Consider the following 24079-nt stretch of genomic DNA (forward strand, 5'->3'; position numbering starts at 1 on the left):
CTTCCTTCCTTCCTTCCTTCCTTCCTTCCTTCCTTCCTTCCTTCCTTTATTCTTTTCTTCTGTGAAATTGCTTTCCACACAGGATTTATGAAGCTCAACAGAATTTAAAAGTAGAGAGCACTAGTACTACACTCCCGAGGAATGTTATAATTGTATTTTTTCTTTACTGCGCATCTGGGTGTATAATGTATTGACAGTATTATTTAAAAATAATTTGGAGGCTTGGGATTTAGCTCAGTGGCACAGCACTTGTCTTGCAAGCATGAGGTCATGAGTTTGACTCCCAGTACCAATTTAAAAAAAATTTATATTTAAGAGTACAGATAGAGTACAGTACAGAAGTTTGTGGGTGGGGGAGTTGTTTGTTGGTCCTGGGAATGGAGCTCACAGCCGTATACTTGCCAGCAGGTGCTGTGCTGCTGAGCTATATCCCTGGTCGAGAATACAGTATAGAATCAGTATCTGGTTGAAGTCCCAAAGTATTAATTCTGTGATCTCATCAATTTATTTAACTTACCTCTACATCTATAAAAACATTAATTGTATAACAACATATAAAATTGTTAGGTGATTTCAGTGAGTTAATATTTGTGGAGAGTTTAGGACTTTATAAGCCATTATCAACCCAATCTATTCACAGTAGGCTGTACGTCAAAATCCATTTAGAAAGTGAGCTTGGCCAGTCAGCATGTGCATGGGAAAGTAGATGATCACATTTATTCAATGAATAAATAAGTTTTGGAGGAATAGTGAGGGGCTGTGCTGGGGATTAAATCCAGGGCCTTCACACTGAGCCATGTCCCAGCCTTTTTTTTAAATTTTGAGACAGAGTCTTGCTGAGTGGTTTAGTTGCCAAGGCTGGGCCTGAATTTGCAGTCCTTCTGTATCAGCCTCCCAGAAAGTTGGAATTCTAGGCATGTACCACCATATGCAGCCCAGTAAGTAACTCTTAATAACTGGGGTTTGTAGTAAGTGATAGATACCAACAAATGGTACCTGTGTTCATATCTAAAGGAGACCAGAGGGCCAGAGATGTAGCTCAGTGGCACAGTGCCTGTCTGACAAGTGCAAGGTCCTGAGTTCAATTCTTGCTACCAAAATTAAAAGAGTCAAAGTGTAAAATAGAACTGGAGTTACAATTGTGGGATAGTTGAAAGGCCCAAGAAAATGAAATACTGAATTTTGCTGTTATTCCAAAATTCAGAGGTCTGAAAACAGATAAATTCTCTTTCTTTCTTTCTTTCTTTCTTTCTTTCTTTCTTTCTTTCTTTCTTTCTTTCTTTTTTGTGTGTGTGGCCAGCTCAGCCCACCCTGGGGGCGGGGCTGGCCGGCATGTGGTGCTGGGGGGATTGAACCACTATCCCTGTGCTTTGCCTAAGCTTGCCTAAGCAGGCAATTTAGACCACTGAGCTATCTAGTCAGCCCCAGATAAATTTTTATTAGCTTGGTGCTAAAACTTACTTGGTAGGAAAGCCTGATCCAAACTGGCCAGAGGTTATTTACAATCTTAATCTTACTTAGCTTGCCTCTTCACAAACTTGCTGCAGTAATATTGGGGAGTTTGATTACAGCTTATTTGGTTACTCTGATGGAGATGTTATGTAATACATCTAGATATGCAGTATGTGGAAAACACCTAAAATTCTGAGCTCCAAATTCTTCTAAACTCAGAATTTTTTCACTTAGGGAGTAGGTTCATACTGTACATTCAGGTTAGGTGATGTATAAATAAAAATAAAGTCTTACATAAGCCAAGTGTGGCATTATGTGCTTATAGTCCTGGTACTTGGGAGGCTGAAGCAGGAGGACCAGCTCAGGCAACATATAGCAGCATGCTACAGGGGGGGAGGGGTCCCCCCCCCGAAAAACTTATCTAGAAAATTAAAATTATAATTGGACGTGGTAAGTAGAATACACCTATAATCCCATCACCTTATGAGGCTGAAGCAGGAAGCTTGCAAGTTTCAGCCCAGCTGGTGCAACTTAACAACTGAGTGAGACCCAATCTCAAAAAATAGTAAAAGGCATGGAGATGGTAGTGTAGTGCAAAGGCCCAGATTCAGTTCCTAGCACCACTTAGTCAACCAATTATAAGTAAAAAATTAAGCAATCAATAAGTATTACTGCATATAACTAGATTACACCAAATGTTGGAGAGGAACTTCCATATAGTGATGTGGTAAGGGTATAAAGTAATACAAATACTTTGCAAAATTATTTGACAGTTTCTTACAAAATTAAAACATACATGTATTTTACTATCTTCCTAGGTATTTGCTCAAAAGAAATGATAACACATTTCCACAAAAGATTGTATGTGGGCTGGGGTGATAGCTCAAAGTCATAAGCACATGCCTGGTAGGGAATCCCCAGTACTGCAAAAAAGACTGTCTGCTACCCTGGCAAGCGCAAGGGTCTGAGTTCAATCCCCAGTTCTGCAAAAAATAAAAAGATTGCGAGAATATTCATAGCACATTCATTCATAACCGGCAAAAACCAGAAACAGACTTTTAAATGTCCAATTAACAGAGGAGAGGGTGAAAAACATGTGGTATAAGAATGCAGGTTAGGAATAAACTACTGACATGTGATAAGAAAGTATCTTCCTCACCAAATAAAGGCTTTTAAGTGATTCTCTTACTTATGTAAGAGAGGGACAGGTCACTGTGAGCCTTTACATATATTGTCTCTTAGTGATCCTAGGTAAGTGGAAAACAAATACTGTCGTATTAGAGAGCATGTCCAGGCTTTAAGTGCTTTCTGTGAATTAACTAACTCAATCCTTATAACACACCAAGGAGGGCTTTCTCTTCAGTTAACAAACAGGATGCTTCATTGGAGTGAGATGGGGTGATTTGCCCAAGGCCAGGCATTAGGTAAATACTGGAGGCCAGATTTGAACTCAGTGTATTCAGCTCCAGAATTCATGACTCCATTTAAACACCTTCCAAAATAACTGGATCATTTTGCTTTGTTTCTTTCAAAAGAGCTTTTGTGATAATTTCTCTGTATGTTTGTCCAGAGCTCGCTAACATGGAAGAAGATCCCAGGTCAGCTGGGGTGGCGACCTTTGTGCTCCAAGAAGAGTTTGACAGATACTCTGGCTATTGGTGGTGCCCAGAAGCTGAAAGAAGTAAGAAGCACATTATGTCATGGGTTGATTGAAGTACCAAAGATTCCGAACTGTGAATAGTAGATTCTAAAATTTTGACAGTTGGGACTAAGTAGTTATTTAGAATATATAGACAATATTTCATCGTAATAAATTGCAGTAAAAAGTTATGCTGTAGTTCAGAGCCTTGAAATCTATTCTCTTTGTCAAATTTTCCCATAAAAGCTGGTTTTGGGGGCTGGAGAGGTAGCTCAGTAGAATAAATGCTTGCCTGGCAAGCATAAGGGCCTGAGTTCAATCCCCAGTACCACAAAAACAAACAGAAAAAGCTGGTTTTGGAAATTTTGGCAAATTATGGTGAAATATACTACACCTTAGTGAAATACTATTGCAAATATATAATTGACTAGAGAATATAAATGAATAGGTGAGGGGCCCGGGAGATGGCTCAGTGGAATAAGTACTTCCCTGGCAAGTGCAGGGACCTGAGTTCAATCCCCAGTTCCACCAAAAAAAATCTAAAAAATAAATAACAGATGAGCAGATCAGTGTATGAATAGGTAGGGAAAAATTCCTTCTTTTTTCTGGGTGAATTAGAAAATAATTTACTGAGTCTGGTGTGATGGCACATAATTGTAATCTCAGCATTCTGGAAGGCTGAGGAAGGAAGACCACAAGTTCAAACCCAGCTGGATCAATTTACCAAATGAGCAAGACCTTGTCTCAAAATAAAAACTCACAAGTCCCTGGATTTAGTCTCCAGTATCACAAAAAAAAAAAAAAAAGTGGTTTATTGCCTCAGAAATAGCGCTCTAAAGCAATGGGTTGCAAATGTTTTGACTGTGATCCTGTTTAAAATTCCGTATGGGGCCAGGGATATAGTTTAGTGGCGCAGCATCTGCCTGGCAAGCCCAAGGTTGTGATCTCAATTTCCAGTACCAAAAATTTTTTTGTTTATAACTAGTCATGGTGATGCATGCCTGTAATCCCCCAGCACCCAGGGACACTGAGGCAAGTCCAAGGCCAGCCTGAACTACATAGTGAGAGCCTGTCTCAAAAACTAACACAATTTTTTTTTTTTTTTTTTTGCTTATACTCCTGGCCTAATACATTTTATGTACACTGTATAGATAAAGCAAATTTATCTTTGAAGCTTTATTTACCCTTGTATATAATACATTCTGGTATTGTTATTCTATACTGTTTGTTTAAAGTGACTGCTTAGACAGACGCAGGGACCTGGGTTCCATCCTCCTGCGTGCCGTGCAGGCCCCGCACCCCGAGGAGTGCTGAGGTGGACAGTTGAGACTGGGCATGGTGGCACCCTGTAATCCCAGTGCTTGGGAGGCTGAAAACAGGAGGATCGCTAGGAGTCTGATCTGTGGAGTGAGACCCTGTAGACCCTGTACTAAATACATAATAAAATAAAATAAATTCTGTACTGTTTGTTGTATTTTTAAAATACTGGTTGAAAAATAAATAAAAATACTGGTGGTGATCCACTAATAGATTTTATGATCAACAGTTTTTTGCCTTCTTTTTCTTTTTTTTAACTAACAGTTTTAAAGGTAACAGTCTTACATTTTTCTTTTTTTTTTTTTTTTTTTTGGCAGAACTGGGGATTGAACTCAGGCCCTTACGCTTGCCAGGGAAGCACTCTTTCCATGAGCCATCTCCCCAGCCCCTAGTCTTACATTTTTCTAAGGAACCATATAAAGTACTTATTTTTAAGCTATACCTTAGATTTAGCTACTTTGAGATCAAATTGTTTTGCCATAAATGTTAGAACAGTATCTTGACATAGGGAAAACATTCAAAATAACTAGACACAATTTAAGTAGCATGTTATAGAAATTTTTTTTTTTAAGACAAGATCTCACTGTGTAGTCCAAGCTGGCCTTGAACTCAAGTGTGTAGGCTAAGTTTGGAGTTAGTCCTGGAACTCACAGCTGTCGTCCTGCCTCAAGTGCTGAGATTCTAGGTATGCACTACCACACCCAGCAAATAACATAAATTTAATTAAATCCTTTTCAACAAAAAATGCATTTTAAAGCATGCTAGAGTAAAGTTCTTCAAAATATATTTTCCTCTATTTTAAAGGTATGTGTATGTACTCAGCTTTTCCCCTTTAGGAAGAGTAACCTTTAACCAGCTAAAGTGACTTAGCAGTAATTCATCTTATTACTGCAAAGACTAGGGAGATTTTCATTCATAAAAGGCAGCATGGGCATAGTGGTGGTGTGTGATAGAGCCCTGAGTTTGATCCCCTGCACTGCATAATAGATACATGGCAGTGTGGTTATATAACTTTTCAGTATGAGACCTCTTAATATAGAAGGAATGTCGGGCCAGGGAGGCGGCTCAGTGGAATAAGTGCTTCCCTGGCAAGTGCAAGGGCCTGACTTCAAACCCCAGTTCTGAAAAAAAAAAAAAAAAAAAGGAATGTCAGTGATGATTATTCTCTGGAATAATTCCTTCACATTTTCAATATCTAAATTCCTTTTTAAGCTCCTAGTGGTGGTAAAATTCTTAGAATTCTATATGAAGAAAATGATGAATCTGAAGTGGAAATTATTCACGTAACATCCCCGATGTTGGAAACAAGAAGGGCAGATTCATTCCGTTACCCTAAAACAGGTATTGTACTCCATTGGAGTTTACATTCATTCATTTTTTTCCAGTAAGATTATTTCTGCGAAGGTGTAGTCTATATTGATCATTTATAGCCTTAGTAAGAATGGTTTGTTGATTAGCACTAAGATTTTGGTTAAGTGATCCTTTTAAATTATATTTAAAGTGAAGATGCCCACAAAACTGCTTTCTTCAACAAATAATTAAGTATCCTCCCCACCAAAGATTTTTCAGTGATTTTTGTTGGAGTAAATTGTTTTTGTGTTTTACTGTTTGTGGCATATTAACTAAAAAAAGAATATAGGATTCCCCTTGATTTCAAACTGACCCTTGTGTTTTTTAGCCTCTTTTTTCTTAAATGTCATATTTAAAAAAATAAAATATATTGAAATGTATAAATTTGAGATGTGGTTCAGATTCTTGTGTGATAAAGCTCTGGCTTTATGCAATGTTGCTCACTTAACTAAATTATAAAGAGGAGGGAAGAGAAAGAAGCATTTCAAACTGTGTGAAATGATGTTCTATCACATATGCCCCAAGTCATATGAAGATGCCGTGGATCTTATTAAAATCAACTTCTTTTTGAGTAAATGAAGACTATTACTAAATATTTTAACACTTAAAAAAAAAAAAAAGAGGAGGGGCCGGGGAGGTGGCTCAGTGGATTAAGTGCTTCCCTGGCAAGCGCAGGGGCCTGAGTTCAATCCCTGGTTCTAAAAAAAAAAAATTATAAAGAGGATTGATCTGGCAAAACGAGTTTGAGGAATTTTGAATATACGTTATTGTTGATTTACATCTTTTTCAAAAGGCACAGCAAATCCAAAAGTCACCTTTAAGATGTCGGAAATAGTGATCGATGCTGAAGGAAGGGTAAGTAGAGAATGCAGAGCTGATTTTGTGTGTCTGTACTAATGTGATGGATCTAGGCTGGGTATTTGATGTGCTTTACTTTTTGGATTAATTGAACTTGCTCAGATATGTGTGGATCATGATTTTTCTTTTCTTTTTGTGACACGGTCTTGCTATGTGGTTCAGAGTGGCCTTCAACTTACTGTGTAGCCCAGACTGGCCTCGATCCCATGGCGATCCTCCTGCATCAGCCTCCGAGTACTGGGATTACAGGCATGCGCTACCATGCCTGGCAGCTATGATTTTTGTATTGATTTAGTTTTCTTTTCTTTTTTTTTTTTTAATTGACTTAGTTTTATGGTTTCAAAACTGTGCTGGTTCCCAAGATAAGAATATGGGGATAAGGGCTGGTGAGATAGCTCAGCATACTAAGGGGCCAGGGTTTGATGCCTAGCACCACATGCTGCACCAGCCCCGCCTCTGGGCATGCTGAGCCAGATGGAGTCTGGACGTGGTGGTGCACGCCTGTAATAATCCCAGCTCTAGGGAGGCCGAAAACAAGAGGATCACTACAAATCTGAGCTACGTAGTGAGCCTGCACATACACACATGCATAAGAATATGGGAGTAGGCATACTTACCACTCCTTTTCCAATAGTTTTTCTTTATTTTATTAATTTTTTAAGTCAGTATAAAAAAAGAAAGGGTGATTTGAATGGTGGCCTGCCTTTGTCTCATGGTGCCCCATTCCTGTTGTACTGCAGCGCTCCGCCTAGACCCCAGAGCTCCTTAGGCTATAACTCACCGAGGTGTGCGCTCAAGAGCAGCCTTCTCTCCTAGAATTGGTGGTACTGGGAACTGAAACTGAGACTGCACCACGCTACATCTCCTGGCCTTTTTACATTTTTTATTTTCAGACAGGGCCTCACTGAGGGGCTTCGTTGCCCAGGCTGCACTCAAATTTGCTATCCACCTGCTGGAGGCGCCCCCTGTGCTGGGGTTACAAAAGGTGCACCATCATGCCCAGACCTATTAGAATTTTTCTAATGCAGCTTTACTGAGATACAATTTACAGGCAGTACAGTTCACTTATTTAAATTTTAAAATTCACTGGCTTTTAAACTTTGACAGAAGTTTTTAACATTGACAGAATTGAGCCATTACAGTTAATTTTGAAAACATTTTTGTCACTTCAGAAAAAACCCACACACCCCTTAGTTGTCATCCCCTCAGCTCCCCAAATCCTCTAGTCCTTGACAGGCACTGATCTACTTTCTGTGCTGTCTTTCTCCCTGTCCCACCGCTCCCACACATTGTGTGTTTGGTGCTGGGGGTCGAAGCCCAGGTCCTCCCATGTTCTGCCATTCTACTAAGTTACATTCGCAGCCCAAGTATACTTCATTTATTTCTTGTGCTTAATAAATTTTGTTGTATGGAATAGCACATTTTATTTATCCATTTATCAGTAGATATTTTTTGGTTGTTTCCCCTTTTTTTGCTGTTAGGACCAAAAACTGCTTCAATATGTATATATGATAGAGGCTTTTCTCTGGGCTTGTATTTTCATTTCTTTAGGTAACATACTAGGAGTAGAATTGGTGGATCATATAATAGCTCTTTAATCTTTTCTGTAACTGCCACATTGTTTCCCAAAGTAACCCTAAATTTCTAATTGCTCTGTAACCCTAAATTTCTAATTTCTCTGTACCAACACTTACGATTGTCCATCTTACTTACTATAGCCATCCTGGTAGGTTTGAAGTGATATGTCCCTGTAGTTTTGATTTATATTTTCTTACTGGCCAATGATGTTGGCATTTTTTTTTTCCTGTTTACTAGACACTTGAATATCTTCTTTGGGGGACTATTCAAATCCTTTCATTAATTTTAAAAATTACTTATTTTTCAAATTATTGTTTTCTAGACCTTTAAAGGACAAAAGTTTGCTTACCCTGGGTCATTTTATTTGTTGTCCTAATATAAGCTAAAATGTGTGTGTGTTGGTGGGGGGAGTTTGTCTCTTTTTAGATACTAGATCGTAAAGTGATTAAATCTTGATTATATCAGTTATTGTCAACAAGTCTACTAGTATAAACTCAAAGGAAAATCTTTTCAGATTCTGCTTATCCTTGGGGTTAGAAGTTTATTTTGTTTTTAGGAATAATATGTCCTACTATAGGTATCTAAAGGGTTTTTGCCTTTTTAGATACTGTAGTATAAAGTGTTCTCCTGTTGCAGATGATGGCTTAAGTAGTCTAGTGAGCTAATTTCTAAATCTGTAATGAAATTCCCTTTTTTCCTTTTTATTAGATTATAGATGTCATAGATAAAGAACTAATTCAGCCTTTTGAGATTCTATTTGAAGGAGTTGAATATATTGCCAGAGCTGGATGGACTCCAGAGGGAAAATAGTGCGTATGTTAAATTGTGACCTCTTTCCAGACAATGTAGGATTCAGAGCTTTAGAAATATCTGTGCAGTTAGGTTTGCCTTGAGGTGAAAGCTAGAACTGTGCACTTTCAATATAGTTATTTCTGCATAAGATACCTTTTCCTAAAGTAGGTAGACCTGTAAGCATATGTAGAATTGCATGTTAATTTTCTCACTTAGCCAGTATGGTTCAGTGTTATGGTTTAATTGTGTGACTTAAAGCTCAGACATAAAATGTGATATTTTTAAAACTTGTGTAAGGGCCGGGGAGATGGCTCAGTGGAATAAGCGCTTCCCAGGCAAGCGCAAGGGCCTGAGTTATGTAATTTAGGCAGAAATCTTTGTAGAACCTTGCAAGTATATATGTCTAATATAGATAATAATCTTCTGACACTGACATATGTAGACAATAAACAAAAAAATAACAGTTTTAAAGGCCAACTATGATTTAGGATGAGTTGGAAAGGTAAAGAAATCTACTTCTTAACCTTGTTCAAGCTGGGCACAGTGGTGTGTATGTTCTGTTAATGTCAGCTACTCAGGAAGCTGAGGCACAAGGATTGCAAGTTCAAGGCCAGCCTGGGCAACTTAGGGAGGGCCTATCTCAAAATAAAAAGGGCTCAAGATCTAACTCAGCCCTCAGTAAGCATCCCCAGGTATGATCTCCATTATCACAAAACAGTCAAAAACTGTTCAGTATCCCCTCCACCCCAGGTCTCATGCGCATGAGGCAAGTGCTTTCCCTGCGAGCTATATCCTCTCCCCTCAGGCTTTACCCACGCATACACACCGAGGACCTTATAACTGGGCCAATTTTTAAAGTCATTTTAGAGATTTTTGTTTTGAGACGAGGTCTCACTAAATTGCCCGGGCTGGACTCTTAACTTGCAGTTGTTCTGCCCTGGCCTCCCAGAGTGCTGGGATTACAGGCACACACTACCATGCCTGCTTCCAGCTTAACTTTGTAAAGTAAGTGCATTTTTAATTAGTTATTTGTATGTAATAATGTATATAGTAAAGCAAAGCAGTTCTTTCATTGTAACTATAGAAATATTAGGTATGAAGGAAGTGAATAGGGGATTGCTCATTTTCTGAGACCTTGCTTTATTTCTGGTTCTTTTCTTTATTTGTTTAAATAGTGCTTGGTCCATTCTGCTAGATCGTTCCCAAACTCGCCTGCAGATAGTGTTGATCTCGCCTGAATTATTTATCCCAGTAGAGGATGATGTCATGGAGAGACAGAGGCTCATCGAATCAGTGCCTGACTCTGTGACACCACTCATTATCTATGAAGAAACTACAGACATCTGGATAAATGTATGGATTTTTTCCTGTACTTGGCTAAATACTTTTCCAGAATACTAAAATAAAGGAAATTTTATAGCAAACTATCAAAATGATTTTTTTTTTTTTAAGAAGAACCATGAATGTTATCTTCTTAGTTTGAACATTTCAAATAGGAGCAATGGTTCCAGAATGGAGCAGTTAGCAGATGCAGTCGATGCCATTGCAGCGGCCTTTGATGTGGCTCCCACTTGCGGGGCTGGGGTGGAAGGGACAGCTGCTGTGCGCAGACTCAGTGGCAGCACTCCTTGCTTGGAGAGGACTTGGGGCGCTGGGTCTCCACCAGACAGTCTTTTTTTTTTTTTTTCAGACTCATCTTTTAAATTGACAAGCTATACAAAAATATGCTAGTTTTTAATTAAATTAAAATTTTTTCCATTTTAGCATGAAAGCTTAAACAAGATACAAAATAAATAAACCCAGCTCATCCTCTGTTTCACTATGGGCTTCATTTGCCTCACCTAACATCTGTTTTCCCTCAACTATTAGAATATTTTTCTGTGGAAAACAAGAAAATAGTGTTCCTCAGCATTCCTGTAGCAAAAGTTGTATCAAACCATGTGCCGTGTTCTACAGATTACAGAGCTGCTGAGTAAGAAAAAGCATTTGATCATTTTTCTTTCCATTTGGAAACACTTATCAATGGAGAACTCTTTGGCTAAACTAAAATAAATATGAAAAGGACAAGGAAAGTGCTATTATGTTAAATATACCCCATCCCTAGCACTGACAGCTATTTATATTTCAAAATCTGTTTATCAAGTAACTCACCATTCTCTGTCTTGATTGCGTTATCTCGTGTTCTCATCACTGTGTGTAGTAAGTGAAGTTATTCATTTTGCAGATCCATGACATCTTTCATGTTTTCCCCCAAACTCGTGAAGATGAAATTGAATTTATTTTTGCCTCTGAATGCAAAACAGGTTTCCGTCATTTATATAAAATCACATCCATCTTAAAGGAGAGCAAATATAAGCGATCCAGTGGTGGGCTGCCTGCCCCAAGTAAGTTCTTTTTATATTTAAAAAAGGGAAGAAAAATGTTGGGTATAGAATGTGGGAGGAACAGGAGAATACAAGGGTCTTTTTTGTATTTTTATGAGTATTAGTACTTGTTTCATTAAATTTAATATATAATATATAATGTTAATATTTAAATTCATTATATTATATATAAATGTATGGATGTGTGAAAACAGAATAAAGTTCTTGTTAGGTATGTAATAAATAATGGATAATCTCTGGGAACTGGTAAGATTTATTATTACCGTATACATTTGTTTTGACTGCAGTGAACCTATGTTATTTTTACATTTAAAAAAACTACTTTTAAAAATATAGAAAGAGGCCGGGGAGATGGCTCAGTAGAATAAGCACTTGCCTGGCAAGCACAAAGGCCTGAGTTCAATCTCCGGCTCCGCACCCCCCCCCAAAAAAATAGAAAGAGGCCAGGTATAGTGGCATGTTCCTGTAATCGCAGGACTCTTGAGAGGCTGAGGCAGGAGGACTGTGAATTCAAGCTCAGGTTGGGCAGTTTAGCAGCTTTAGCAGAACCCTTTGTCAGAATAAAAAAGGGCTGGGCATGTAGTCCAGTGTGAAGACCCTGAGTTTATAACTCAATACTGTGCGTGCATGCATGCACACACACACACACACACACACACACACACACACACACACACACACATGCACACACAGTGTATGAGAGAGAAAACTAAAAGTGTGAAAGCCTTGAATAAGGTTCAGTCCTAGCGCTACACAGCCAATCAGCAAAAACATAAAACGTTATATAATTATTAGCTATTTTTACATACACTAGATGTTCTTGTACTTTATTTTTGTATTTTAGGGAAGGGTCTACAAGGTGTTCAGTGTCTCACTACTAGATCAGAGTCATAGTGATCCACCTGTTTACAGCCTCCCACAAGCTGGGATCACAGGCGCGCGCCACTACACACTCTTTCTCTTGTAGTTTCTTCATCTACCCTAAACTTAATATGTAACTATGGCTCTTCAGATTGACAGAATTATATTACCTAAAGTTAAATATTGTATCAGCGAACGTTAATTTCCATTTTAAAAGTGATGGTTAGCTGGGCCACGTGTGATGGTGCATGCCGGTAATCTTAGCCTTGGGAGGTGGGAGGATAGCTGTGAGTTTGAGGCCACCCTGAACTACACAGTGACACCTTGTCTCAAAGGAAAAAAAAAAGCAAAGTGATGGCTGGCCTTTTGGAACATGTAGTGCAGAATGTACACATAAGCCTAAAAAAGATGATGTGGGGTAGGTGTTGGAGGGTGGCTCGGTGGCACAGCACTTGCCCAGCGTGCCCAAGGCCCTGGGTTCCATTCCCAGCACTGCAGAACCAAAGCAAAATGGTACAGCAATTGTTTTTCCTAAGTTTTTCTAAAACCGAGCTACAACCTTTGACTTTAATAATATAGTTTTAGAGTAGTAAGCACTTTATAATAGGTTATATTAAATGCTTAACTGCCATATATAACTTAGACTTAACATGACTTTTAAAAATTTTGGTAATACGTATATAATAACTACTATTTTAAGGACACAATTTAACAACATCAGTCTCCATTTTCAGAATTGTTTTAATCTTCTAAGACTGAAAATTCTTACTAAAAGCAACTGCTTATTCCCCTTATCCCTAGGTCCTGCTGACCACTTTTTGTATCTATGAATTTTAAACCTTCTAAATACCTCATTTAAGAGTTGTACAGTATTTGACCTTTTGTGACTGGCTTATTTCATGTAGTATGTCCTCAGGTTTCATCCAGTAACGTGTGTCTTTCTTCCCTTTAAGGGGTTTAAGGGTGAATACTATTCCATGTATGTATATGGCCTATTTCATTAACCCAGTGTCCATTAGTAGATACGTGGGTTGCTTCCATTTTTGGACTGTTGTCAATAATGCTAATATGGAAATGAGTGTACAATTTTTGTTTCTATCCTGTCTTTCAGTTCTTTAGCTTATATATCTAGAAGTGGCATTTCTGAATCAAATGGTAATTCTGTGTTTGACTTTTTGTGGAGCTGCCCTATTGTTTTCCCTAGTGGTTACTCCACTGGTAGGTCACACTGTTGGTAGCAGCTGCACTATTTTACTTTCCCACCAACAGAACACAGACTTTTAATTTCTTTGCATACTTGACAACTAGCAGAATTTTTATTTTTTATTTTTTATTTTTAGTACTGGGAATTGAACTCTGGATCTTGTGCTTGCCAGGCAATGGACTTTTTATAAGAGGCGTACTAGTGAATGAGATGATTTTAGTGTCCAAATTATTATGTTGTCAAATATCTTTTCATACACTCATTGATAATTTATGTATCTTTAGACAAATGTCTGTTCAAGTCCTTTGCCCATTTTTAATTGGGTTGCTATTTTATTTAAGGTGACCTTGTAATTATCATCTGTGTTGGGAAGCAGTAAGCTACGTCTTGAGTCTAGCAAAGGAAATACTATCTATGACTCTGCTCCTTTCTTTAGCCTGCTCGTTTCAAGGCAGGCAAGAGCTTACATATCCTAAATGGGGTTTTCTTTCTTTAGAGCCGTAACTTATCCCTAAGTATGAAATTGCTCTTCCCAATTGTTTATAATTCAGAAATTAAATCCCTGTAAGGGATTCCAGAAAGGCCAGTGATAAAGACCAGAGAGCTGTGAGAAATGCCTCACTAACTGGAACAATATTTTTGAAACCATAGTAAGAAATTAATAACTTAAAATATGGTATGCCAGTTGAAGAGCATAAGAAAAGCTGTTCCCTCAGTCAGCATGCTCATAGCACCAAGCCTCTGCGTCCTGTCAGGGTCTACAGAGCTCTGCGACCCTCAGATCTACTCTTCTCTCTGTGTTTGGTTTTCCTATTCTTTCTTTAGCTTTTGTTTTGTTTTGGTTTTTGGTCAAGTTTTCTTCCTTTTCCTTCATTTATGTCTACCTCATCTCCCCTCCTCTCAGGTGGCAATAATGTGAAACTGTCAGTATTTGTAATCTATGTGTTAAAGTTTTTATTTTTTTGTTCATAGAGTTTAAAGCACAAGTTGAATTTTTGTATCTAAGAAATATAAATTGATGTTTAAAATTGGGGTCTGGGGCTGGTGAGATGGCTCAGTGATCTACTTAGAACAAGCTTAACAAAGCACAGGGACCGCGGTTCAATCCCCCAGCACCACATGCCAGCCAGCCCCGCCCCCTGGTGGGCTGAGCTGGCCACACACACACACACACACATAAATAAATAAATGATTAAAAAAATAATAATAAAATTGGGATCTGCCTGGTGTGGTGGCACATAAACACAGCACTCTGGAGACTGGAGCAGGACGATTATCACAAGTTCTAGGTTTGGGCCATCTAGAGAGCTGAAGGCTAACCTGCCCTATAGAGGGATACTGTGTCTCAAAAAAACAAACGAGGGTAGTTGACTGCATTTATAGAAGGTATGCTTTGCCAGCAGTTTGTGGTGCTTTCGAGTTATTTCCCAGCGTTGTCATAAGTCGGTTTGACTGTTTTTGTATTATCTTTTTTTTTTTTTTTGGAGGGAGAGGAACTGGGGATTGAACTTAGACTCTTGCGCTTGCCAGGGAAGCACTTATTCTACTGAGCCATCTCCCCGGCCCCCTGTTTTTGTATTATCTACATGGATCATTCTATCATTATTTCAAAGTATTGTGAAAACTAGTAACTTTGGGTTTTTAAAACTAACTATACATTTTTTAAAATTAAAGTGAAATTTCCATTATTATCTTTTCCATTATTATTACCCACTTTAAAACAACTCAGCCAGTGGTGAGATAGCTTAGTGGACTAAGCACATGCTTAGGCAAGCACAGGGGCAGGGGTTGACTCTTGGGCCCATTTGCCATACCAGCTCCACCCCCAGGCATGCTGAGCTGCAACCTACTCCAGGCCTGGTAGCCCATGCCTCTAATTCCCAATCTGGGGAGACTGAAAATAGGAGGAACACCAGGAGTCTGAGCTGTACAATGAGACTCTGTACCAAATACATTTAAAAAAAAACATAGAACAACTCAGCCAGGTGTGGCACACACGCTGTAATACCAGGACTCTGGAGGCTGAGGCAGGAGGATCACTGTGAATTCCAAGCCAGCCTGGGCTACAAAATGAGTTCAAGGCCAATCTGAACTGCATAGTAAAGCCCTGTCTCAAAAAAAGATTAAATAAATACATAAATAAAATAAAACAACCCAGCTGTGCATGATGGCAGAGGTCTATAATCTTAGCACTCTAGGAGGTTGAGGCAGGAAGATTATGAGTTTAAGCCCACCCTGGGCAATTTAGGAATTTAGTGACACCCTGACTCAAAGATAAGGCTCTGGGTTCAACACCTAGTACCACAAACAGGTAGTTGGATGGATGGGCGGGCAGGCAGGCAGACAAAGAGATGGCAGTTTATTGTCACATAGTATTTACAGTGTTACACGACCATCACTGTGGTCTAGCTCCAGAACATTTTCATTCCCAGAAACATAATTCAGTTGTTTTTTTGTTTTTTTTTTTAAATGCAACTTCTTGGTGAAAACACTTTAGAACACTATTCTACATTGTTTTATTTGTTAATAGCCTGGCTAAAGTACTAAATTGTAACTGTATTTATCTTTAGGTGATTTCAAGTGTCCTATCAAAGAGGAAATAGCGATTACCAGTGGTGAATGGGAAGTTCTCGGTCGGCATGGATCTAATGTATGTCCTTTTATTCTGCTAAGGTTGGGTCAGCATCTGCTACATGTGTGTACTGCTGAAAATCAGCAGTGCAACTTAATATGACCTCAATGTTTGAAAATATTTAGGTCATAAAAGGACTCAAGTTGTTGGAAAGAAGAATCTTAGTTTAAATTACAAATTTCATATATTTAGTAATCCTAATATTAGATGTGCAGTGGTTACTAAAGGTTACCAGTCTCTAGTGAAAGCAAAGAGTTAGGGTATAATTTGAGAGCTTTAAATCTGTTGCAAATTGTGTTATTTCTGCATTAGAAATCTCATGTATTGTTTCAGAGTTCATGATTCTTTGATTCATCTATTTATCTTGTCACAGATTTAAACTTTTATCCACCACCTACAAGGAGGGCGGGGCACATATAGAGCTTAGATTGGGCAGAAGGGAGAAGGCCATGCTGTCTTGCTCATGACAAGTGGCTTTCTGTAGCAATCCGGTGACTTGTTTTGCTTTTCAAGGCACCTTTCCTGTGTTCGTTTTAAATTGGGTGGCCAGTTTCTCAGTTCTCTAAGACTTCATTCTTTGTGTGCTCGACTCTTACAGTTAAGATGATGTGTACTACTGGGATTAAACAACGGTTCAGTATGAATTCCTCAGATTGATAGATTTACAAGCTAAGAATGTCATATAGTGGCTACTGTAAAAATAGTGTAACCCCCAAGATGATTCAAGTAAAAGAAGGAAGATCCTCATCCTGTATTAGTTTTTGTTTATAAAAACTTTAGAATATTGTAGACAACCTGTACAGTCTCATCACAGGGCTAAGGAGATAGCTCAGTGGCATAAACACCTGCTAGCAAGTGCAAGGTCCTGAGTTCAGTACCTGGTACCCCCCAAAAATCCTTGCAGTGAAAGTCTCATATGTGCACATATACAGTTTTATATTTATGTGTTTATGTCTGTTTAGAGACTTCTAGTAAGAGAAAATTTCACTGATCTGTATGGATCTTGACACTTACTCAGGTGACCCAAATGGCTATTTGCCAGTCCTTGTGTCAGCTTTCTTTGTGTGATGCTTTTTTTAATGTGGCATATTTTTGTCTTTCCTCTTCTTATATTTTCCCTATGGCCTTATTATGTTTTTTGTCTTTAAGTTACCTTTTTACTTCTAAAAGTGACCTTGTTGTCACTTGTTTTTTGGGGGGTCGGGGCAGAACCAGGGATTGAACTCAGGCCCTTGCGCTTGCCAAGGATGCTTGTTGTCGCTTAAAGATTTTTTTTTTTTCTTTTGGTCCCAGGAGTCAGACTTACAACCTCACACTTGCCAGACAGGCACTATGCCACTGAGCTGTCTTCCCAGCCCTCAAAGATTTCAAATGGCAATCATTGGGGAATAAGCTTTGCAATTTCAGTTTATGTGCCTTTAACTCTTGATGTTTCTCAAAGTGTGCTTCTGGGCCATCAACCAAACCTCAGCATCACCTTGGAGCTTGGTAGAAATGCAGTCTGGGCCATGTCAGACCTCCTAAAGCCGAAACTGTGGTCACAGAGCCCACTGTGTGTTTAGCAAGCCCAAGAGGTTCTAATGCTGGTGAACATAAGTAGTTATGTTAAAAAAAAAAAAAAGAAAAAAAAAAGAATAAAGAACCATTGTAAGTGAGAGTGAAAAGTTGACTGATTATTTCTTAAACTTTGAAAGGCCGACTTCCAGCTGCTTAAGAACAGAACTAGTCTTTTGGAGAGATAAGATTCTAGAATGTTTTGTTTCATATAGCAGCTGTGTTAATTTGTGTTTATGTGTCCAAAGAAATGTAAAACGATGAAAATGTTTACTGAAAAAAGATGAGATATTTAAAAATACTTGCTTTTGAAATATATCTGTGTTATCTTTGGTATGTAAAAAATTTGAGTTTTATCAAACATTGAGTACACTGATAGAAAACTTTTTAAAACAACAATAAAAGAAAACTGTTGGGCTGGCCATATAGCTCAGTGGACTAAAGCGCCTGCTTAGGCAGAGAGCAGCAGCCTGGGTTTATCCCTGACGTGCCCTGCCAGCCCCACCCCCGGGAGCACTGAGACATGGAGACTGGGTGTGGTGGTATGCGCCTATAATCCCAGCATAATCCCAGCACTTTGGAGGCTCAAAACAGGAGGATCACTGAGTCTGATCTCTGTAATGAGACCCTGTAAACACTGTACTACATACATAAAAAAAGAAAGTTATTTATTGCCATAACTTGACAAGAATATTGAGTTCTGCTGTGAGTTTACTAGCAATTTTTTTGAAATCTGAATGATTACTTCAAAGATTTTATGCATGGCTAGAGATGTAGCTCAGTGGCAAAGCACTTGTATAGCATATCCAAGGACGTGGATTTGATCTACAGCACCAAGTAAAGATTAAAATCTTGCGGGCTAGGGAGATGGCTCAGTGGAATAAGTGCTTCCTGGCAAGCGCAAGGGCATGAGTTCAAACCCTGGAAAAAAAAAAAAAGATTAAAATCTTGAACCCTAACCCTAAGAAAAAAGATTAAAATCTTACCCATACTGGACTTACTTATGAAGTATACCTCTCTTGAAACTGTGAGTTCAACTGTTCCCCAACCCAGTGGATAAAAACACTGCTTTTTTTTTTTTTTTTGGTGGAACTGGGGATTGAACTCAGGCCCTTGCACTTGCCAGGGAAGCACTTCTTTCACTGAGCCATCTCCCCGGCCCCAACACTGCATTTTTGTACAGAAGACAGATGTAGGATTGCTTGAGATAATACAGCACTAATTGAGAAATATAGATTTTAATTTTTTTTTTCTTTCAAGTACAGTAAAACCTTGGTTTGCAAGCATAACATGCTTGTAATCCAAAGCACTTGTAAAGCAAATTTCCCCATAAGAAATAATGGAAAGTTAGAGGACTTATTCCACAACCCAAAAATATTAGTGTAGAAGTGACTGGGCAGGGCCAGCCTGGTAGCTCAGTGGGCTAAAGTGCCTGCTTAGGCAGAGCGCAGCGGCTGGGTTTTGATCCTCGGTGAACCATGCCCGCCCTGTCTGCAGTGCACGCTGAGATGGCGATTGAGACTGGGCATGGTGTGCATGCACCTGTAAACCCAGCACTTGGGAGGCTGATAACAGGAAAATCACTGTGAGTCTGATCTAAGTAGTAAGACCCTGTAGACCCTTTCCTAAATACAGAAAGAAGAAAAAGTGATTGGACCAGCAAGATAGCTCAACAGTCTAAAGTGCCTGATTAGGCAAGCTTAGGTAAGCGCAAGGACTGCAGTTTGATCCCCAGCACCACATGCCTGCCATACCAGCCTTGCCCCCAGGGCCGGCTGAGCTAGCCACAAAAAAAAAAAAAAAAAAATAATAATAATAATAATATAATAATAATAATATAAAGTATATAAAAGTGATTACTGTAATATAATACAAAATAATAAAGAAAATACAAAATATAAAGAAAAATAAATTGACCTTCACTAATCTTCATAGCTGTGTAAGACAACTGTCACTGTCACTAGTAGAATCACTGCTATCTGTCGGCTCAGTGAAATCAGCTTTAACAAAGAACCTGTCAAGCAGCACCTGGTTTTATCTCCTTTTGAGGATTTCACAGAAATGTGACCGTGCACTGTTGTGAAACAGATTTGTTGCTTCCATGCCACAGCTTTATTTGGGTGGTGCTTTTCTCTAAAATTTTGCACTGTTTCCCGCATTTTGCACACCTTCCTAGTCTCACTTGAATGAGGAAGTCCTGTCTTTATTTCTGCCCTCTGCAGATGAGGTCTGCTCCATGACCTCTTGCTGTCAGGAGATCGTCACCCACGATCCCACAGTGAGAAAGAGAGACTAAATACTGGGGGTATAGCTCAGTGGTACAACTCCTGCCTGACAGGCTCAAGAACAAAAAAAGCATGAGAGAGAGAGAGAGACAGGGGGACAAACGTTTGGCTCGGTGGTGACCATATGACATTCAGCATCGTGTCTATTTGTACTGCAGAACATCCCTCACTAATCAAGTCAAAATTTATTTATCGTGAGGAACACCATAGAACAAGTTACTAGTAATCTGAGGTTTTATTGTTTTTCTTTTTTGTGAAACCGGGGATTGAACTGAGGCCTTTGTGTTTGTCAGGGAAGCGCTTATTCCACTGAGCCATCTCCCTGGCCCCGGTTTTATTGTATATATGAATAGTTGACTTAAGCTGCAACAGAGGGTTTTTTTTTTCCTGTGAAGTTACTTTAAAGAAATAATTATCATATTTTAAGAAAAGCACACATTCTGACCAGATAGGAAATGATACAGTACATAACTCAGGCATCCTTTTTCTTTCTGGACAGGATCTGTTCTTACCTATAAGTCATAAAACCAACTCAAGTATATTAACATAGATTGAAAAAGAAAAGCCACACAAATCAAGAAGACCCAATGATTTTGAATAAAATTGAGGGTAGTTAGTTGAGAGTATTACTGGCCTTGCCAAGGTGATGCTAGTACCAATTTTGTTGTTTTGGCAGATCCAGGTTGATGAAGTCAGAAGATTGGTGTATTTTGAAGGCACCAAAGACTCCCCTTTAGAACACCATCTGTATGTGGTCAGCTATGTAAACCCTGGAGAAGTGACAAGATTAACTGACCGGGGCTATTCCCACTCCTGCTACATCAGCCGGGTATGATGTCCCTGTTTGAAAAGGGCTTCTTTGCATGTAGAAACTGTCCACCTTTGTAAGAGTCCTTTTGAATGATGTGAAAATTGGTCAAGTTGGCAGAAGCCTCATTAGGAGCTTTAAAATGATTAACTCTAACTTCAGCCTTGTGTATATAAATAGTCAAACCCTTATTTTATTCCTGTTGTAACATTAGTGCAGGTGTAACACCAAATAACCTGTTTGACTTTTTCTTGAAGTAGAACATAATTGTTTCTCTTTCCTCTAGCATTGTGACTTTTTTATAAGTAAATATAGTAACCAGAAGAATCCACACTGTGTGTCCCTTTACAAACTGTCAAGCTCTGAAGATGACCCAACTTGCAAAACAAAGGAATTCTGGGCCACCATCTTGGATTCAGCAGGTATTCTATTCCCCGAACCTGGCCTTAGATAGGACCAGTACAGGGCTGGGTTGTGGCTCAGTAATAGAGCCTTTGCCCGGGAATGCACAGGGACCTAGGTTCAGTCCCCAGCACTCCAAAAAGGACAGTTAATGCACTAAACCTGGGAAATAGGTGCACTTTTTCTGGACAAAGTCTTCCCATCTCTCAGCACTTTCTGTCCATGAGCTGCTGAGCTTCTGTTTGGTCCTCCCGCCCCATCAGCTCCTGGATAATATAGGTTACTTCTCACTCAGCAGGAGCAGGTCTGGAAGGCTGTAAAGTAAGGTAGAGAGCGGCTTTGAGCAGGAGACAGCAGCTTTAGAGAATAACCATCTCACAGTTTTCTTTCAGTTTTGAAGTACTTGCAATGGCTATTGCAGTAAAAGTTGGAATACTTGCTCTGTGTGGAAGTGAATAGTGCTATGAATCAGCTTGCTTTATTCATTTATTTATTCACTCACTCACTACTGGAGATTGGGGGCCTACCCATTAGCTCAGTTGGTTAAGTGCCTGCTTAGACAAAGCAGTCAGGCTCAGGATGCTGTGGTTTCATCCCCAGATCCTCACGCCAAACCAGACCTGCCCTGAAGGCATCCTGACCCTTCCCCCCCACCAAAAAAAATCTTTCTACTACTGGAGATTGAGCTCAAGAGAGCATTGAACTATATATCCCCAGCCCTTTTCAATGTTTTATTTTGAGACATACGGTTACTACATTGCCCAGGTTGGCTTTGAATTCATGGTGTGATCCTCCTGCCTCAGCCTTCCCAGTATTAGGATTACAGGCATTGGCCACCATGCCTGGATTTTTTGTTTCATTTCTTGCTTATCTCACCTGAAAAAACTTTAGTCAATTACCTCTATGTAGAGTTCTAAGTTTTGATATTTTCTTCCTTGCTCTCAGATTACAGGGCTCCATGAGAATATTTACAGATTCTGTGTTGCCACCCACAGGTCCTCTTCCTGACTATACTCCCCCAGAAATTTTCTCTTTTGAAAGTACTACTGGATTTACATTGTATGGGATGCTGTATAAACCTCATGATCTACAACCTGGAAAGAAATACCCCACTGTGCTCTTCATATATGGAGGTCCTCAGGTGTGTCTATAAATACATATAAATGTACATATATAAATACTTCTGGGTGATTTGTTTTTTAAATGGTCTGGTCAGTTATTCAGTACATGAATTTGAAACCAGTGTGTGGTGGCGCACACCTGTGACCCCAGCATGTGGAAGCGTGCAGCTGGGGCATCACCCCAAGTTCAAGGCCATCATGGGCTGCATAGTGAATTCAGGGCCCACCTCCCTGCAAAGTGACTCTTGTCTTTTAAAAAAAGAATTTTAAGCAGTGCTGTGCTTTTCCTATTTCTCATCTTTTGTAATTATGCAGTTATGAAGTTCACAAAGCTGGGTGGTTAAATTCAAATGGCTGAGTACTAGATCTAGTAATTTCTGAGTTTCTTTATAATGACAATACAACTGTTGGGGAAATGGAATATTCATGTCATTGGGTAAATATATTCCTATGTACAGAAATTTGTTTGGAATTTGAAAATGAATAATTAAATGTCTTGGTAAATAAAAATAGTCTTATATTTTCAGAAAGCTCTAGGGCCTGGGAGATGGCTCAGTGGAATAAGCGCTTCCCTGGCAAGCACAAGGGCCTGAGTTCAATCACCGTTTCTGCAAAAAAAAAAAAACCAAAAAACAGAAAGCTCTGGTAGTCTAGTGAATTCCTGCCCTTCCATTCTATGGCTGGTCTCTCAAGCAAACTAAAGTACTTCTATCAGCTAGTGATAGCTCCTTAGAACCCCCAGAAGTTTACACATTGAGTTTCCATTTTCTGGATTAAATATTAGTATGTGCATATTAAGTAAATGGTGCTCGATAAAGAAGTAAAGTACTTTGGGAGATAAATTGGCTAATTTTTTAAATGTTTACTCATAGCCATATACAGTAGTACCTCGCCAAATAGCTCAGTGGATTAAAGCACCTCCTTAGGCGGACACTGCAGCTGGGGTTTGATGCCTGGCCTGCCGTGCTGGCCCCGTCCCCAGGGCACTCTGAGATGGTGATTGAGACTGAGCATGGTGGCGCACGCCTGTAATCCCAGCTCTTGGGGGACTGAAAACAGGAGGATCGCTCCGAGTCCAGTCTACGCAGTGACAACCTGTAGAAAAATACAATAAGTAGTACCTCTGTTCGGAACTTAATTTGTTCCATGCCTCTGGAAAGAGGACCATGTTTGTGTTCATGTGAGAGAGATGGCCTCAGTTGTGTTCATCACCTGATGCAGCATCCATAAACAAAATTTTGCCCAATACATCTATTTGTGAACCAGATTTTTTTTTTTTTTTTTTTTTTTTTTTTAAGGAACCGGGGATTGAACTCAGGCCCCTGCGCTTGCCAGGGAAGCGCTTGTTCCATCTCCCTGGCCCGTATGAACCAGATTATTCATAGACAAAAGCATTCATGGGAGCTCAGTGGTAAGGCATGAGGTCTTGAGTTTGATTTGGTACCCAAAAAATACCCCAAAACATGTGTGAACTGAGGTACCGCTGTATCTTGCACAAGGCCTTAAGGAAATTAGAATGTAATTGCAATGTTTCATAGTGCAAGTCTTGGACTCAGTGGTGTCCGAAAATGTATCAAAACGCCAAGTTGTCCAAAATATAAAAAGTAACATAACTACATAAGCTGTGAAATCTCAAGGATGATGATCAAGTATTAAATTACTATCATTGAGTATGGTTCATGGTGGGCATAACAGCACACACCTGTAATCCCCGCTATTCTGCAGGCTGAGGTAGGAGGATAGCAAGTTTAAGCCCAGACGGGCAACTTACCGAGATGCTCTCTGAAGTGAAAAAAGGCTGCAGAATGTAGCTCAGCTATAGATCCAGTGCTCCTGGTTTTG

At 39.3% G+C, this 24079-nt stretch overlaps 1 protein-coding gene across 2 annotated transcripts in view; it reads left to right on the top strand.

Annotated features, from left to right (window-relative positions):
• Positions 1-24079, top strand: part of Dpp8 (dipeptidyl peptidase 8) — a 106319-nt gene that overhangs the window by 73286 nt on the left and 8954 nt on the right. For both annotated transcript variants that reach the window (XM_023712701.1, XM_004628809.3), the window contains exons 7-16: positions 3023-3133; positions 5621-5749; positions 6552-6613; positions 8903-9003; positions 10162-10339; positions 11211-11370; positions 16006-16085; positions 20583-20735; positions 21001-21136; positions 22112-22257. In XM_023712701.1, coding sequence (XP_023568469.1) covers positions 3023-3133; positions 5621-5749; positions 6552-6613; positions 8903-9003; positions 10162-10339; positions 11211-11370; positions 16006-16085; positions 20583-20735; positions 21001-21136; positions 22112-22257 — 1256 coding nt within the window. The remainder of the gene's footprint in view (positions 1-3022; positions 3134-5620; positions 5750-6551; positions 6614-8902; positions 9004-10161; positions 10340-11210; positions 11371-16005; positions 16086-20582; positions 20736-21000; positions 21137-22111; positions 22258-24079) is intronic.

Source organism: Octodon degus, unplaced genomic scaffold (genome assembly GCF_000260255.1).
Source record: "Octodon degus isolate 3935 unplaced genomic scaffold, OctDeg1.0 scaffold00026, whole genome shotgun sequence".
Classification (NCBI taxonomy): Eukaryota; Metazoa; Chordata; class Mammalia; order Rodentia; family Octodontidae; genus Octodon; species Octodon degus.